Source organism: Strongylocentrotus purpuratus, unplaced genomic scaffold (genome assembly GCF_000002235.5).
Source record: "Strongylocentrotus purpuratus isolate Spur 01 unplaced genomic scaffold, Spur_5.0 spur5_scaffold_2, whole genome shotgun sequence".
Classification (NCBI taxonomy): Eukaryota; Metazoa; Echinodermata; class Echinoidea; order Camarodonta; family Strongylocentrotidae; genus Strongylocentrotus; species Strongylocentrotus purpuratus.
The window spans coordinates 29,867,047-29,884,789 of NW_022145605.1; the positions used below are offsets into that span (position 1 = coordinate 29,867,047).

Consider the following 17,743-nt stretch of genomic DNA (forward strand, 5'->3'; position numbering starts at 1 on the left):
TACTGACAACAAAATGCGCTGTCATGAAGATTTCTACAGACTACACTGTAGCTTTTTTAAATATGTCTCGACTGATCTTTGGAGACAGATCAGTGCATCAATCCCCGGCCCCCCCCCCCACTCCGGGGTCGGAGGGACCGCATGCGTGTTCCCAAAATGTCCGGTAAAGGGGTACTTTTCACGCACCAAAGTCCGGCTCGTACGTAGTACACAAAAATAAGGGGGTGTTTTCAAAAGGAGGGAACATGCATATGCGTACCCTAAATAACACTGAGTGGGGGGGGGGGGGCATCAATCTTCCTCAAATCAGAGCTCTCAAATAGTCATATAATGTACATCTACAATCTACATGAATCTTATTCAGATATACATGTATTGATGTACGTAATGTATAAGTTTGCGCTACACATGTACATGATGTACCTCCATAATAAACAATACAAACATTTGTATTTCACAACAAAAATCCTACATGTATACAGTCAAACCTGTCTATTAAGGTCATCCAATGGAAACAGAAAATGTGGCGACTGTTGACAGGTGGCCTTTCTAGACAGGTTCCACAACATACATCTCTGTCTCAAGTAAGAGACAAAAACGCATGGCCACTGTTGACAGGTGGCCCCTCTAGACAGGTTCTACAACATACATCTCTGTCTCAAGTAAGAGACAAAAATGTATGGCCACTGTTGACAGGTGGCCTTTCTAGACAGGTTCTACAACATACATCTCTGTCTCAAGTAAAAGACAAAAATGCATGGCCACTGTTGACAGGTGGCCCCTCTAGACAGGTTCTACAACATACATCTCTGTCTCAAGTAAGAGACAAAAATGCATGGCCACTGTTGACAGGTGGCCCCTCTAGACAGGTTCTACAACATCTCTGTCTCCAGTAAAAGACAAAAATGCATGGCCACTGTTGACAGGTGGCCCCTCTAGACAGGTTCTACAACATACATCTCTGTCTCAAGTAAGAGACAAAAATGCATGGCCACTGTTGACAGGTGGCCTTTATAGACAGGTTCTAAAACATACATCTCTGTCTCCAGTAAGAGACAAAAATGCATGGCCACTGTTGACAGGTGGCCCCTCTAGACAGGTTCTACAACATACATCTCTGTCTCCAGTAAGAGACAAAAACGCATGGCCACTGTTGACAGGTGGCCCCTCTAGACAGGTTCTACAACATACATCTCTGTCTCAAGTAAGAGACAAAAATGCATGGCCACTGTTGACAGGTGGCCCCTCTAGACAGGTTCTACAACATACATCTCTGTCTCAAGTAAGAGACAAAAATGCATGGCCACTGTTGACAGGTGGCCCCTCTAGACAGGATCTACAACATACATCTCTGTCTCCAGTAAGAGACAAAAATGCATGGCCACTGTTGACAGGTGGCCTTTCTAGACAGGTTCTACAACATGCATCTCTGTTTCAAGTAAGAGACAAAAATGCATGGCCACTGTTGACAGGTGGCCTTTCTAGACAGGTTCTACAACATACATCTCTGTCTCAAGTAAGAGACAAAAATGCATGGCCACTGTTGACAGGTGGCCTTTCTAGACAGGTTCTACAACATGCATCTCTGTCTCCAGTAAGAGACAAAAATGCATGGCCACTGTTGACAGGTGGCCTTTATAGACAGGTTCTACAACATGCATTTCTCTCTCAACGACCGAGACAAAATGCGCGGTAATTGTTGACTGTGGCCTAATTTCTAGACAGGTTCTACATCACACATTTCTCTCTCAAAGGCAGAGACAAAATGCGTGGTAATTGTTGACTGTGGCCTTTCTAGACAGGTTCTACATCACACATTTCTCTCTCAAAGGCTGAGACAAAATGTGTGGTAATTGTTGACTGTGCCCTTTCTAGACAGGTTCTACAACATACATTTCTGTCTCAAGTAAGAGACAAAAATGTATGGCCACTGTTCACAGGTGGCCTTTCTAGACAAGTGGCCACTAAGACAGGTTTGACTGCATCTCTATTAAAGAACATATATTTTTTATTCATCTCCAAAGCTTTCATCAGAAAGAGTGTGCCATCTCTCGTACTTCTTGTCGATTCCTTTGAGAGTCTCAAACCAGTGACGTAGACGCTCACCCTTACTGGTGATCCCAAGTTGCACACCACCTGAAGGATACAAATTAATGATAACATACATTACATTAGCTGTCATTTTTTTAATAGACATTTTATCATGATTGCTTTTCTTTCATTTTTATTGAATAGATCAGTTCATGAGTAGCACATGTCCCAAATGACCCCGAATATCAACAGATCTTCAAAAAATGAAGAGGTCCCACTTTGTACATTTTGAAACAATCTCTCCAACAGCGATGGAGGTGCTACATAAATAGCCTTTGTTTCCCCTTTTCAAAGAATACTTCCACCTGTGTATCATGGAGTGCACTGCTTGTGCATAAAGTAACATAACTTTCATGAGCACGTACCCAGTATTTTGTCTCTGTGTATTTCACAATTTGGTAAAATCGGTCACTCAAAGATTTTTACTTTTTTGAGGCACTTCTTGATCATTTCGAAGCGCAATTTTTTTTTAGAGCTTCAATATCACACCATATCACAGACACTGATAACACGTAGGGCCGTGTATCTCAGATTTAACATTGTTAAACGATCCCTTTAACATAAATGTAATGTTTAAAAGAATTTAGTGATAATAGGCTAGTTTTGCATTTGTTGGAAAATACATAGTATTTGGCATATACAAGAATATAATTAAATTGAACTCCAACTTTTCCATAAAATCCAAATAAGAAATTAATTTTATTCAAAGTAACTTCATCCTCTGAAATGAAATGTTGGGCATCCGCAAAAAAACCTTTTTAATGATTGGGCAATTCCAAAATAAATGTTCTATAGATTCCTCTGAGTTATAACTTCATCTTACCAATATAATCATTTGCCTTGGCGATGTCTTTATCCCACACTGTGATCTCTAGAGTCTTCTTGGCCAACTCAGGGTGCTTCACCTCATAGTAGAATTCCTTCAAACAAATGAAAATAAAAATATTATAATTGTATCCACGGGTAGAACAAAGCAAAAATCTAATAATAATAGTTTGTCCCATACAATACCACTTAGCTTAAAGTCCTATCTGCACTCGTTTGGCCAGGGGGGATTAGACCACCCTATGTGGTCACTGGCAGGTGGTTATCTCATCAAATCAGCTCTCAATTAACTTAAGAAAAAGGGGACCATTTGGGATCAACAGGTACCGCTTAGGCATAGTTGGCTACAAGAAGTGCAGTCCCGCTTTAATACACAAACAGGAACTTCCAGGAGAAATAATCTATTTCTATATTCTCAAGGGATGACTATTAAAACGTTTCATACGTCTATGAGACAACATCGAAGGCATCACCAAGCCTGCAATTTGTCGACATATTGTAAGGTGTACCCTTATAAGAAAGTACCATGAAACTACCATGGTTTGATACCATGGTTCTCATGGTGGATGGTCATTTGGACAAAGAACCATAGTAACCATGGTACGGAGAACCATGGTAACACTAAACTATGGTACAGAGAAACGTGGTAACCATGTCCGTATGTTGTAAGGTGTGAAAGTAAATAATTATTTTCTTTTGATACCTCATTGAATTCAGGATTGAGGGTCCTCTTCTTGACTGCAGTCTTATGCTTGGTTCTCTTCCCTGCGTCTGGCTTCAGGTATCTGTCAAAACATCAAAATAAAGAATGAAACGTACAAAAGAATATTTTTACAAATACATAAAGAAGCAATGCATTTTCCAAAATGTGCAGATAGACAATTTCAAAAATCCCTTTAAAAGATTAAACAACAGAATATTATAACAGATAAATAAAGAAGCAGTACAATTTCCAAAATGTGTGGATCAACAATTTCCAAAATCCCTTTAAAACATTAAACAACAGAATATTATAACACATAAATAAAGATCGAAGCAATACAATTTCCTAAGTGTGCAGATCAACAAGTCCAATATCCCTTAAAAAGATTGATCACTAGCCTAAACATGAAGATTATGAAATTAAAACGAGAAAGGCTAAACATTACAATAGTAAAGTCTTCCAACTCAATGATCTTCAACCCCACATTTGTGAATGTATCAAAACAGGGACACTTCCATCTTTATTACATTTGCATGTACATGTAGATATGCATGTAGATCTGTATTTGTACATCATCTGCTAAGGTACAAAAAGGCTTTAAATCAATGTTGAGTGACTCAATCAACAACCATTCCAGCACTCAGCAGATTTAATATGATATAATTTGTAGCTACGTAGATAAATTGCTTGTCGCAAAGGGTTTTTTAATTTGAATGCATTTTAGTAAAACAGGGCCCCATTTCACAAAGCTTGTCATCTGTGACAAATGTTATAAGCTACTGAAATCCTTGCTTCTGATTGGTTATCAGCAGATTTGTCACTGATCTTTGTCATTGCAAAAGGGCATTGTGAAACGGGTCCTGGGTCGATTTGTATTTTTTACTGTGGCAATTAAAATAAGAAGAATGAATGCTCACACTTTAACGTAAGGATCTGAGTAACCGTTGGAGTCCATGGCAGCTAGCCCCGCCCCTCGGATAATACTCACTACCAAGCACTGTCTGGTGCTGACGTACTTCAGACCAACCATCAGCTTGCCTCGCTCTCCAGCTAACTCATCATCCTTCTCCAACTAAACAGCACAATTTGGAGAGAAGGAATATATGGCTTATAAAATGAATTATAATAATGATAAAAACAATAATGTCAGGCTTATATATGCACTTAATAAATAGCACCAAAAAAAAAAGAAGATATTTTATACTACATTTGGAATAGCTACATCAGTTAGGAAGTATGGAAATACATGAAGATTCTAAATGCAATACTTAATTGAAAATAACTCAAAATTTCAGATTAAAGGAGAAAGTATAACGTGATGAAATAGTATCTTAATTAATAACACAATGTCAATTGAGGTTCAGTTGCAAAAGGAAGGGATTCATCTGGCCTTATCTAGAATCTATATATTGACAGCTTTGCAGGAAAATTAAAACAGTTTGGCTAAGGGGTGATTCTGCACCATGATAAAGTTGGCAAGGTCGAAGAGCATAAATTAGCAAGTGACTTTCTATTGAATTATCACTTTAAGTGATACTGAACTGATAAACTTTCTGCCCGAGTGTACTGTTTATTGCACGGCACCATCTCATGCTCAACTTGCCAACAGTGCATATTGTTAACTCAATGCCTAATTTTCGCTTCACAGACAGAGGGCTTAATGCCTGAACCAACAAGGCAGCAAGTTACGCGGCCATACTGCTACAGCTGACCCGAGATGGCACTAGAGGGATTTGCAGTAGTGCTTCTAGTAAAATGCGGCTTTCAGAATCAAATCTTTCCTGGGCATTTCATATTTATTTTTTTGTTTTTTTGATTGATTTTATTTCTGCGTTCAAAAATATACAAATTCAAATTCAAAGTACAAAAATTTGAACAATAACAAATACAATGAATAAAGTGTGTACAAAAGTAATTAAATGGAAAATCATGTACAATTATATCATACGATAAACATGTACAAAGCATACAAATAAGATAAGAAATATGAAATATTTTCAATAAATTAGAGAAGTAATTTAGAACGCAGGAGACCACCATCGTGAGCGGTTAGGCTGGAGATGGATGGCGGCCTCATAAAAAAAGAATTGGTGACATAACTTGGGAACGTTAAGTCTAGCTGTCTTATATGATCAATGGATATACCACTCCGCCTGGAAATTTTATGTAGAATATTCTCCGGCATTGTAATACCAATGAGAGAGTATGAGAACTTACTGGAAGAGGTTTTTCTAGGTAGACACTAAGTGACTTGGTTTGGTATGGTGTTAGCTTTCTGAGCGGTAGTCTGTATTCTCCAATGAAATCATTGTGACCAAATCTATCCTCATCCAATACTGATAACCTGATAACAAAATACAATGTTCATTTAAATGAGATGCAATACACTTAAAAAGTACTTTGTTATCTACTACATATATGCCAATATTCATACAAAGTTGGTGTAGTTAATATTTTAGTATGTACCTGTACACATGCACAGCCATATCTTTATAAACATCTTTGTACATGAATAAGAAAAATGCTAATAACAATGAAAATAATGATTTATTCTTATTGCTGTCTACAGCAACTACTTGGCTATACTTATTCAACTTTCTCCTCTTTTCCCTCTTTCAAACTATTAATGCTTATTGTATGCAATTCAAGGATTTCCTTTTTTGTTTCTGGATTAAATTGAGATTCATTTCAGATTGTTCCTATCCATTCTGCGTAATCTTCATCTCTTAATGGATTTTCAGTATGTTCACAGAAATAACCTCAACATGTAAATGTATTCATTTATATAGTACACGTACACGACATAGATAAGGAAAAAAACCTAAATGTTTCAAATGAATCCACACTATATCTGAGCTGGATGGGGAAAAAAGGCAACACAAAAATGTGCATCATTTCTATGAATAAAGAATAAAAATAAACAACCTAAAAGTATTTTACGGGAAGGGTTTTGACTTTTGATATTACCTGAGGATCTTTCTTGAGAGGTCATCCTCTGTAACCCCATAGTAAGTCAGAGTTTCGTTGAAGTCTGGATTCAGGGTTTTGGCAACGGTCTTGGTTCGGAGCTTGGTAGACTAGATGTTAAATAGGACACAGATACAGCAATTCATTACCATGGAAAGATATTGTTCCATGAAAAGTTTTATATACACATGTAACAATTCTACTGTGATGGTCGCCTAGAGTTGAAAAACAACAATAATGTACAAATTATCTGCATTCTAAAAGTGGGCACTTTTAATACTATTTGAAACATATTTGAACTACATGATGTATGGATCTTTAGATACATAGAAATTGGTATAATTATTCGTCAAAGCATATAGACAAGAGTTTTTTTTAAAGAGTAATATTCACTCAAACATGTACTTGCAAGTAAAAATCTTTTGAATTGAAGTACAAGGTACAATGATCCATTTACATCCTGAAGGATTAAGATACATGTTATAAAGGACATGTACAATACATGTGAACAATTTTAATTCTATAATTGAAATATATCGTTTATATACATGTATCTGTGGCCAGACAGGAACTACAAGCTGCATACATCATATAGGATCATGAAATCAGTCGTATATGATATAAAATCATCCCTGTGTGTGTCATTTTCTTTTTGATATACTGGGATTATGAAGGTTAATGCTCCACTCAGCAAGAAGAAATAAAGAAAGACATAATAACAATAATTAAACTTTAATGAATTCCCATCATCTCAAGCATAGCTGTTAGTATAACTAAAAAGAAAATGGGTGCTCACCAATGATTGAAGATAAGGTTAAATGATGAATCAAATTTAAAAAGAATTATTTAAGACCTTTTTAAGTCTGCTTGTTACCAATTTGAAAGAGGATTTAATTCATTTGTTCTTTTTGTTTTTATACTTCACTTCATCATGGCTGGAGAAAATCCTGGCCTTACATTTTTTATCTCCGTTTACCTTGGTTGCCCCGGGCAACAAATGTAGCTTGACGTAAGGATCTGATAGGCCGTTAGAGTCCATGGCTTTGAGACCACGTGCCTTGGTGACAGTGCAATGGAGTGCATTGTTAATACCATCATAGAGTACAGAGAACTCCAGAGTGCCCAGAGAACCTGGGGTTAGTCAAAGAGGGGATGGGAAAAGATAGATAGAGAGAGGGAGGGAGGGAGGGAGGGAGGGAGGGAGGGAGGGAGGGTGGGAGGGAGGGAGGGAGGGAGGAAGAGAGAGAGAGGGGGCAGACAGAGAGATAGGGAAAGAGAGATTGCAATAGAGGGAGAGAAAGAGAGATAGAGATAGGGGAAGAGAGATAAGATAGAGAGGGAGCGAAGAAGGGGCGAGGGGGGAGAGAGAGGCAAATGCACAAACACACACAAAAGAGAGAATGACAGAATAAAGGGATGGATGATGACAGAGTAAGAGAAAGAGCAAGAGGTAGAGAGTGAGTGAGAGAATGACAGAGACCAATGGATAGGAAAAGAGATAGCAAATGAGAGAGTGAGTGAGCAAGAGAATAGAGTTAAAGGAGAGGAGAGTGAGGAACAGAAAGGGAAAAAAGAAAGAAAAGAAATAGAGAGAATAACAGCACAGATAGAGAAGGCAAGATAGAGAGCGAGAGGAAAGAGAGAGAGAGAGACAGACAGACAGACAGACAGACAGAAAGAGAGACAGAAACAGAGAGACAGAGACAACATACAGACAAATAGAAAGGCGGATAGAGAGGGGAGATGGAATGGGTAAGAGATCAGGATAAATAATAGATAGAATGGTTAGTGCTAGCAATGAGATTTTAGTGATTAGTGGAAAGCCCCAAAAACCTTTCAACTACAACTTCTCAAATTAAAAATATCAGAATATATGACTGCCTTTTAATGATCAGACCATGAATCTGCATACATACCTATGCATGCCAAATACAGGAAAGATATGTTATTTATAGTTTAAAACATTTATAGTAGAGCTATAGAATAACATCTCTGGAGAGAATTCATCATTGAATTATTTTGAGATTTTGAGATGAAATACATATTCACTGAAATACTAGTTCATTATCAGAATTTGGAAGAACCGATCAATCATGCTTTCCATTCAGAAAAGTTTAATGTATAATGCAATTGCAATTACAAAATGAATAAATAAAGCACCTCATGCCTAGCAGAATGCTCAATAATTCAAGATCATGTATATTAATGAACATATGTAAAGGAAATCTGAAAATATCTGAGAAGATTGAAAATTTTGTTGAGAATATAAAAGTGATTTGGTTGATAACGCATGGATATTTCATTGGGAATAGAGGAATGATGTTTGGTTAAGAATGGATACTTTGTTAGGATGGATATTTGATTGAGAATGGATGTTTGTTTGACGGTGCAAATTTGAAATGGCATGATTTAAGGAGTCAAAGTGATAGTTAAAATGCTTTCATCCAACCACCAAAAGTACATTGAAGAGATACATTAAAGCCCCAATGCACTACTTGTAGCTACTTGCACCCTCTATACAGCCAACAATGCCTAAGCGTACCTGTTCATCCCCCATGATGCCCTTTTTCTTATGTTAATTGAGAGCTGATTTGATAAGATAACCATCTGCTAGTTACCTTGCAGGGAGGTCTAATCCCTCCAGGCCAAACTAGTGCAAAGGGGCTTTAAGATCTGTATTTCTCATGATTTTCATCATGGAAATTTTCATTCATGTTTATGGGAATGCAATACATACTGCCTTCATCTGGTGAGCTATCCATAGCATCGCCGACATACTCCTGGGGATCGTACCCGTTCCCCTCGCTGCCGCTACCACCACCACCACCACCGCTCATCATAACACCACCAGCCACCTGCAAGCCCGCCTTACCACCGTTACCATACCCTCCACCACCGGAGCCCCCGTAGTGACCCGCATACTGCCCCCCTCCACCACCTCCACCACCGGTATAACCATCATCCCCATCACCGCTTGCCACCCCTCCTCCGTACTGGCTAAAGGCGCGGTCCATGTCGTCATCGGCGTCGGCGAGGGAGTGTCGCGGGTTGCCTTCATACCGGGAGCCGCCGCGGGAAGAGGAGGTCTGGTGAGGGGCGGAGGAGCCACCACCACCGGTGGAACGGGTGGAGCTGGTACGGGAGAGCTCTGGATGAGGATGATACCATGGACCATGAAAGAAATGGAAGGAAAGAGGATGGAATGGAATGAGATGATTATCAATTTAACGAGATTAGTATTAGTGAGTCTTTATGGTCATGAATAGTAGTAGTGGCAGATGATTTGAAAATAAATAGATAAATATATGTACATATACATGTATGACATAATTGCAAAGACCTTCAAAATACAACTCAAGGGCAACCTTTCTATGGTAATATGTTGCCTTTAGTATTCATGTCCTGATCATTATGTACACAGCTAGTATTTGTCACTGTATACATTGTCTATTACATTAGGTGATATATGTTAGAGGCTTTTGAAATCATCCTAAGTTTATTTTCAAAAGTGTTTTTAATCATAAACTGCATATGAAAATTAAGAAAAAGATGTTTCTTGGGGTAAATATGAATATCTGTCATTCAAGTCCTGGCTCGTGATAATAATGGATTATCATCCAATTCCGAAAGTTGATATTCTTATTTAAGTGCAACATGCATTATATCATTAAATCAAACATATCGACTTGCCAAACATAGTTTCCTAACCGATGTAATTAAGTTATACTGTAGCTATTTCAAATGTTATATAAGATATATAAGTTTGTTCTTTTGCTATTTGTTAAGTGCATTGAGATGGCAACATATTATGTACTATATCAGCCTGTTATTATTATTATCATTATTATTATTATTATCTTACTCTCGATGTGCCTTTTTCTTGCCACAAACTGCTTGTTAAAGAGTGGACACTCTACTGTAGTCTCTAAGGATGTTGTCGTTCCTCTTAACTATTATCGCTTAGCTATTTGAACCCTGACAGAGAAGTTAATATCTAACCTAGATCACTAACTCAAAATGGATGAGGACTGGTATTATCTTAAAGTGGTGATAGAGAATACAGGGTTCATTAATTATCCGTATAAAATATAGTTAGCTTCGTAAGAACTCCTTACAGATCACTTCAAATTAATATCTACATATTCATCTTTCTTCCATTTACCAATATTCAGACAACCTAACTCACATTAAATTGCATTGCACGTCATGTTGTACACAAAATTGGTATTGCATTTGTAAATGTAGGCAAATAATTGAATGAACAATAATAAAATGAAACTGAAGTTCGATTTTTGAATTTGGAAACAAAATCATGAATAAAAGTGTAGGTGAAAGGGAAATATGATTTCCTGGACAATTAAATCATATCATGACTTCAAATCCTCTTTCTATTGTAACAATCTCCAAATCGTTATGCTGGCCATTATTGTACATACATTCATACAGAATTGCGAAGGAGAATGTGACAGAATTGACCACCCCCCAAAATCCATGACCCTAGGGGTGTTTCACAAAGATCCTAAGTCGAACTTAATTCTAAGTTGGACTTAAAAGTTATGGAGAGCCATTTGTAGCCTTGAAATAAAATACCTATTCAAAGCGAAAATTCAAGTGTTTTAGACTTTTCATGAATTCCACATCAAGAACATGAAATGTCCTTGACAATATAAAATAAGAAAGATTTATTTCAACATTTAATGCCTTCTAAAATAACTTTTAACAAATACTTTTATAGATGCTAACGGCTTTCCATAACTGTTAAGTGCAACTTAGAGATAAGTTCAACTTAGGATCTTTGTGAAACACCCCCCATGTTGTTAAATTAGCAACAGTGATATATACAGATAATCAATTGAGGTCTGTTTCCACAGTAATGGATAGTTTGTGTTGTAATTAAAAGCAATGCTGTGCACAACCCATCACCAATATATATTTCAGTGGCAATTGATGCAAAAATGTGGTGTTGTTTGGTATGCATAGTGAAGTAAAATACAAAACAAAATGATTTTGCAGTAGATAAAACAGCCACAAAGAAATATGGCAATGGTATGGTATTGCTGTGCAAGCTGAGATTCGTTCGCAAATACGGTGTAAAGGCAGAAAAATAATGAAATGTTGTGCTACAAAGTTCATCATGGCAGTGAGACGTGTACACAGCTGCAGTGAGAGTACCTCGGCCCACTCATGAGTGACAAAATGAAGGGTGATAAAGGAATAAAAGTGCATCGAACCAGTGGAAATAAACTAGTCTTGACTTACTGTCCTTCCCGAGAGTAGCTGTTTAACAGAAAACAGATTGTATTTCAAATATTGGATGATAATGTGACTTACATATTCAGCACAGGAATGTAACTTTAATTATTCTTATTCAATCAAACCTGCCTTCATTGTAAAATAAAACAGTCACTTAAAAGTACATGTAGAAGCGAGATATTACATGTAGGAGTCTGTTTTATCAATAAAGTATCAGAAAAGACATTGTACAATTATGTTAAATTATTATATGTGATTATATTAGTATATTTTCATATTACTACCTTACAATATTGTCATATCATTATCATAATTATCATTCTTGTTATCATTATTACTGCTATTGTTATTATTATTATTGCTATTGTTATTATTATCATGTTTATTTTCTTATTGTTGTTATTATTATTATTATTATCATTTTTATTATTAATATTATTAATATTATTATTATCATTATCATCATCATTGTCATTATCATTAGTATTATTATATCATTATCATTATCAATATTATTATAATCGTTATTACCACTATGATCACAAATAACATTATCATACATTCATACATGCATCATTATGCAGTCATATCATTAACGTGTATCATTATATATCATACACTAGCCAATCGACCTACTGACCTCCCGGTGTGCTCCTCTCGCTGTCCGAGTCATCGTGCCCTGCGTCCCCCACGCTGCTGTCGTTTGCGCTGCCGTACCATCCCCCGCTACCGACACTCGTCCTGCTACCGGCCATGTGATTGGACGAATAGAGGGTCCCAGGGTAATCGTTCTTGGATCCGCCGCCCAGGAGGTTTGCGCTGCTCAGCCCACTACTGGATATGCTTGTGTCGTCTTGGTCTGAGGACATGATGGAAATATGAATAATATAATTTAAACACATTTAATGGGACTGGGTATCTTTGTCTTAGATTCTGAAACGAAATCCTGGATTTAGCTCATGCTGCAATCACAATTATAAACCTTTAGGTCAGTCAGGATCCCCGTGACTTTTACAAGCCGATCGCCTGTCTGATTACCAAGATATTTATGATTGGAAATCAAAATCTTGTTTATGTTTTCCTAACGGTTTTTATAATACAACAGTCTATAGGGGAAAATGAGTATGGTAAACCGGTCACTCAAAGATTTTTACTTTTTTGAAGCACAATATCACACCATATCACAGACACTGATAACATGTAGGGCCATGCATCTCAGATTTAACCTTGTTTAACGATGCCTTTAAAAGGTGCTGTTCAGTTTTTGTTAATGATGGAAAAATCAGTGCTCAAATTATGAAACGATGACGAGAAGCAAATGATACCTGCCAAGTAAGTGGAGTAGACTAGACTTCAGCTTTAATAGTCTTGTACATATACCAACTTGTGTGAACTGTGCTCTTAAATGACCGTGACGTCCAATATTTTTTACTGTTAACTTAAATTAAGCTAAGTTTATTTTTTTCTTTCACATCAATTAAAAAACATCACACAAAGTTACAAATGATTTACATCATGGTCATTGGAATTAGACAGATTATTTTCACAATATTAAACAGCAATCAAAGATTCATCTTTGTTCTATCAATAAATCATTATTTAATGTTTAAACCAATTAAATAATCGTTTGCCTAGCCTACCCTACGGACAGTGCAAACTCCATGAATGTAGATCTTTTTGTTTTCTTTAAATGACTTTAATCTTCTCTCCTGCATGACTACGAAGCACATCCATGAGATGTACAAGAGGAAACCAAAACAACTTTGGGAATTCTCCTTAGGCCTGACAGATTAATTGGGTAACTAACCTCCGTCTCTCTTGGCTCTCCTCTTACGACCCAGACTGACGTCATCATCAGAGCTAGAAGCGTCTGAGCTCTCGCTGTCAGCTGCAAAGACAAACAAACGATCCATTTTAAGATCACAGGACATTTGATACAGCTAGGCTGAAGGAAGAGTCATCTTGCATTTATTAGAAGATACAAGGGGGCAAAGCTTACCCCCCCCCCCCCCCACAAAACAAGTTTCCTGGAACAGTGCCAGGATTCATTATTGACAAAACTGTACCATGCAACCACTTTTACTGGGCATTACTAAGCCATAACAAACTATGCCTTCTTCATTGTGTTATTGCACTAGCCCCCCCCCCCCCCACTAAACATACCATTTGTTTAGGTCCCAAAAGCACATTAGATTGTGATATCTTTTTTCTTCTTTTTGGTTGTCACACACTATTCCTGTTTTTTCGTATTAATGTCCTCCACTCCTCCCTAACAAAAATCCTTGACAAGTCTTGAGCTGGACATATTTCTGGTCTCAAGTAAGCGTATACTGAATAGCAATATTCACATCTGTATAAGTATATTGGTGGACATTATCATTAAAGGCTTTCTTTCCAATCTTCCACCCCCCCCCCCCCCCCCCCCCCGGTCCTGTTGATATTGTGCTATTCCATCCACATCATTACTCCTTCCACTCCTTCCAATCTCTCTCTCTCTCTTGCAATTTCAATTTTTCTTTATAAACATTTCTCCTGAAGCTGCCAGGACACTTGTGATGCACACAACAAAGCCCTTACCCCCATCCCCTACTCACACGCATACACACCCACACCCACGCCCATATTTTAAACTGACCTTGCCTCCTTCTGGTAGGTGTGGCCTTGTTTCTCCTGTGATACACCTGCACATCTTACCACACCCTTATCCCAAACATTCTCTCACACACAATGCCCTTACCCCATCCCCTACTTACACACATACACACCCAATTCCTTTTTCTCATGGTGGACATGGCCTTAATTGTTTTCCCTGAAGTTACTGGGATACACCTGTGATACACCTGCAAATTTTACCACACCCTTACCCCTAACTCTCTCTCTCACACAAACACCTACACACACACTCTGACAAGACAAACCCCTGTGATAATCCCACCTTATCTCCTCCTGATGGGCATGACCTTCTTCCTCTTGAAGCTGCAGGAATACACCTCTGATACACACACGCCAAACTTATCACACCCTTACCCTAATCATGCATACACACACACACACACCTGATAGTCCCTTTGATAAATTGACCTCACTTACTCCTGATGGGCGAGGCCTCATTTCTCCTGACACTGCTGGGAGGAGTTGAAGTCTAGTGGATGAGTCGTCAGACTGTGGATCACAGGGTCCGCGGTTCGAGTCCCGCCGCGGCACTAGTCCTCTGGCAAGATATTTATCTACATTTGCCACTCTCCACCCAGGTGTTAAATAGGTACCGGTAGGAAGCAATTCCTGGAATGCTGTGAGCGCCAAAATAGGCTGCCTAGCAGAGCCAGGGTAATAGCTGGAGCGCCTTGAGCACCATGCATGGTGGATGCGTGCGCTATATAAATATCCAATATCATTATTATACACCTGCAAGACACATGCACACATTACCACACCCTTACCCCTAATATTCAAACATACACACCAGCACATATAACAGCCCTGGGTTACACCAACCTCGCCTACTCCTGATGGGCGTGGCTTATGTCTCCTAATGTTCCCTGGCTACCTATCATGCCTACATACAGTACATGTATAACCCCGCCCTTAACCCCTTTCCAAATCAACACACGCCCAGAGCCATCCATATACAGAGTATGGCCAACACGGTTCAAGTTGGACACAACATATAAGAATATACACCATGTTGTGACCCGGTGAAACCAAGTTGGCCAAACTTTGTGTATGATGGCTCAACACACGCCTATGATCAACTGACCTCGCCTTCTCCTGATGGGCTTGGCCTCGGTTCTCCTGAAGCTACCGGGGTACCTATTGTGATGCATCTCAGATTTTTTCTCAGGGACTGTGTACTTTGGTAGAGCCTTGAAGAACCAAGCTCCCGATCGCTTCCATAACTGCATGGACAAGGATTACGCAGAGAAGGGTCCATAAGTTTGTTAACCTACTGTATATGTACACGTACATCTACTTGATTCATTATGATAATTATAGATGGGCAAGCACAGAAATATACATGTACATGTATGAAATATTCCTGCTTTGATACATTTAATTTTCACATGTATCTTTACCAAGATGGTGAAATTTTGACAATAGTAGAAGATACATAGCAATGACATACAAAAGGAATGCTTTCTCTTGTTCTCCTGTAATCTTTCTCATGTACATCTCTCTTTCCCCCTCTCTCTTTCTTTCTCTCTCTCTCTCTCTCTCTCTCTCTCTCTCTCTCTCTCCCTCGCGCGCTCTCTCTCTCTCTCTCTCTCTCTCTCTCTCTCTCAAGTTGACTCTTTCTTGCATTAAAAAAACAAATCATATTGTGGGTTTCACATTGCAGATCTTCCAAAACAATGAAGCAACATGTACCTTAAGTCAATTCATTTCTTACCTCTCTCGTCTCGCTACATAGTTTACAAAGCATGATTGGTTGTTTGATGCTGTTGGTTGTGTCTACACCACATTTGGAACACACAGCCTAGAAAGAACAAAGTCACACAGCATGAATGAGAAACATGTTTAAAGACAGCATAAAAATTAATATATGGGAATATTTCAAAATGCAATAGATTCTTATATAAATTCCTAGCTGCCTCACTGAACTCAAGAGATTTCAATTGGAACAATTGTTCAACAATCTACTTCCAACTGATTTTATGCGTTTGTGAACTTTGATGTTCTGGAATAAATTATCAATAAAAGCTTATTTTTCACATTTCCTAGCAATATTACAGAAACTCGCCTTGTAATAAGTACTACAGGTCGAAGGTCATATTCAAGCTTAAACTTTTGGGAGACTGAACTCATCCCAAGGAGGTGTCACAAAGTGGTCCAGTTACCAATAACCCTGCCTTACAGAAGTTACACGAGGTCAAAGGTCACCCATAAACTTACCTTGTAACAATCATAGCAGGTCATAGGTCATATTTAAACTCACCTTGTAGCAATCATAACAGGTAAAAAAAGTTATTCCTTATAGCATACCTTGCAGCAATTATAGTAACTACAGATCAAAGGTCATTATCAACCCTGCCTGACAGAAGTTACAGGAGGTCAAAGGTCACCTTTAAACTAAAGCTTACCTTGTAACAATCATAGCAGGTCATAGGTGAAGCTCCTAGGAGACCAAACTCATCCCCACAGAGGATACACTGAGTTGTCCCATTACCAAGGGAGTTTTTCTTCATATTGTCTAGCTTATCCACCAGTCGCCTGCAGAAAAGAGAAAAGATTTTGAATAAAATGAAACTATTTAATTTAAAAGAATATCGGCAACAGTATTACATGCACATTCAAAAGCTGAAATTGATCTCAATACCATAAATTCTTTACATCAGAAATATTCATCAGATGTAATATTTCATGTATTCTTTATTTTGAACTGCCAATTGTTGGTGATATAGAAGGGGGTATAGAAAAATATCACCATTTATACTGTATGGAAATTAAAGTTTTATGAATACAAAAAAATATATCAATAAATTTTACTTTTCAAATAAAATGATTTATTAAACAAAGTAAGCTCATAGAACATCATTAATTTTGTGTCTCATAAAGACAAATACAATCACCCAAAGAAAAAGCAAAATAAAGACAATGTTATTTTGTTTGAGACAAGTTTTGTCGCATGAATCAAATGCAATCATATGAAGACAAATGTAAAAGTCGTTCATGATAATTGCCTGTCTAGACACTTCCTATGCACATACCGTATTGAAACAAAAATCCCATTTGTAACAGAGACACACCATGAATAACCGGATGTCTAGATATGAATGGCCTTCACACTGCAGTAATGTGGTCCTGCATGTGTAAACATAGCTCATATCGTCCTTGTTTTCACGAAGTGACGGTAGCGAGGAAAATAGTACCGCAAAGTGAATGCAATTTTTTTTCACTACCGTCACT

The 17,743-nt window shown here is 37.9% G+C and overlaps 1 protein-coding gene across 1 annotated transcript; it reads right to left on the minus strand.

Annotated features, from left to right (window-relative positions):
* Positions 1-1,963: 1,963 nt before the first annotated feature.
* Positions 1,964-17,042, minus strand: LOC585346 (double C2-like domain-containing protein beta). The gene is made up of 14 exons (XM_030992183.1): positions 16,918-17,042; positions 16,227-16,313; positions 15,597-15,735; positions 13,647-13,727; positions 12,480-12,698; positions 11,846-11,863; positions 9,324-9,734; positions 7,563-7,717; positions 6,587-6,696; positions 5,837-5,963; positions 4,537-4,691; positions 3,620-3,701; positions 2,915-3,011; positions 1,964-2,136 (listed from the first exon to the last, which is right to left on the minus strand). Exons 1-14 carry the CDS (start codon positions 17,020-17,022, stop codon positions 2,009-2,011), a joined length of 1,914 nt encoding a protein of 637 aa, XP_030848043.1. The 5' UTR covers positions 17,023-17,042; the 3' UTR covers positions 1,964-2,008.
* Between the last annotated feature and the right edge of the window lie 701 nt (positions 17,043-17,743).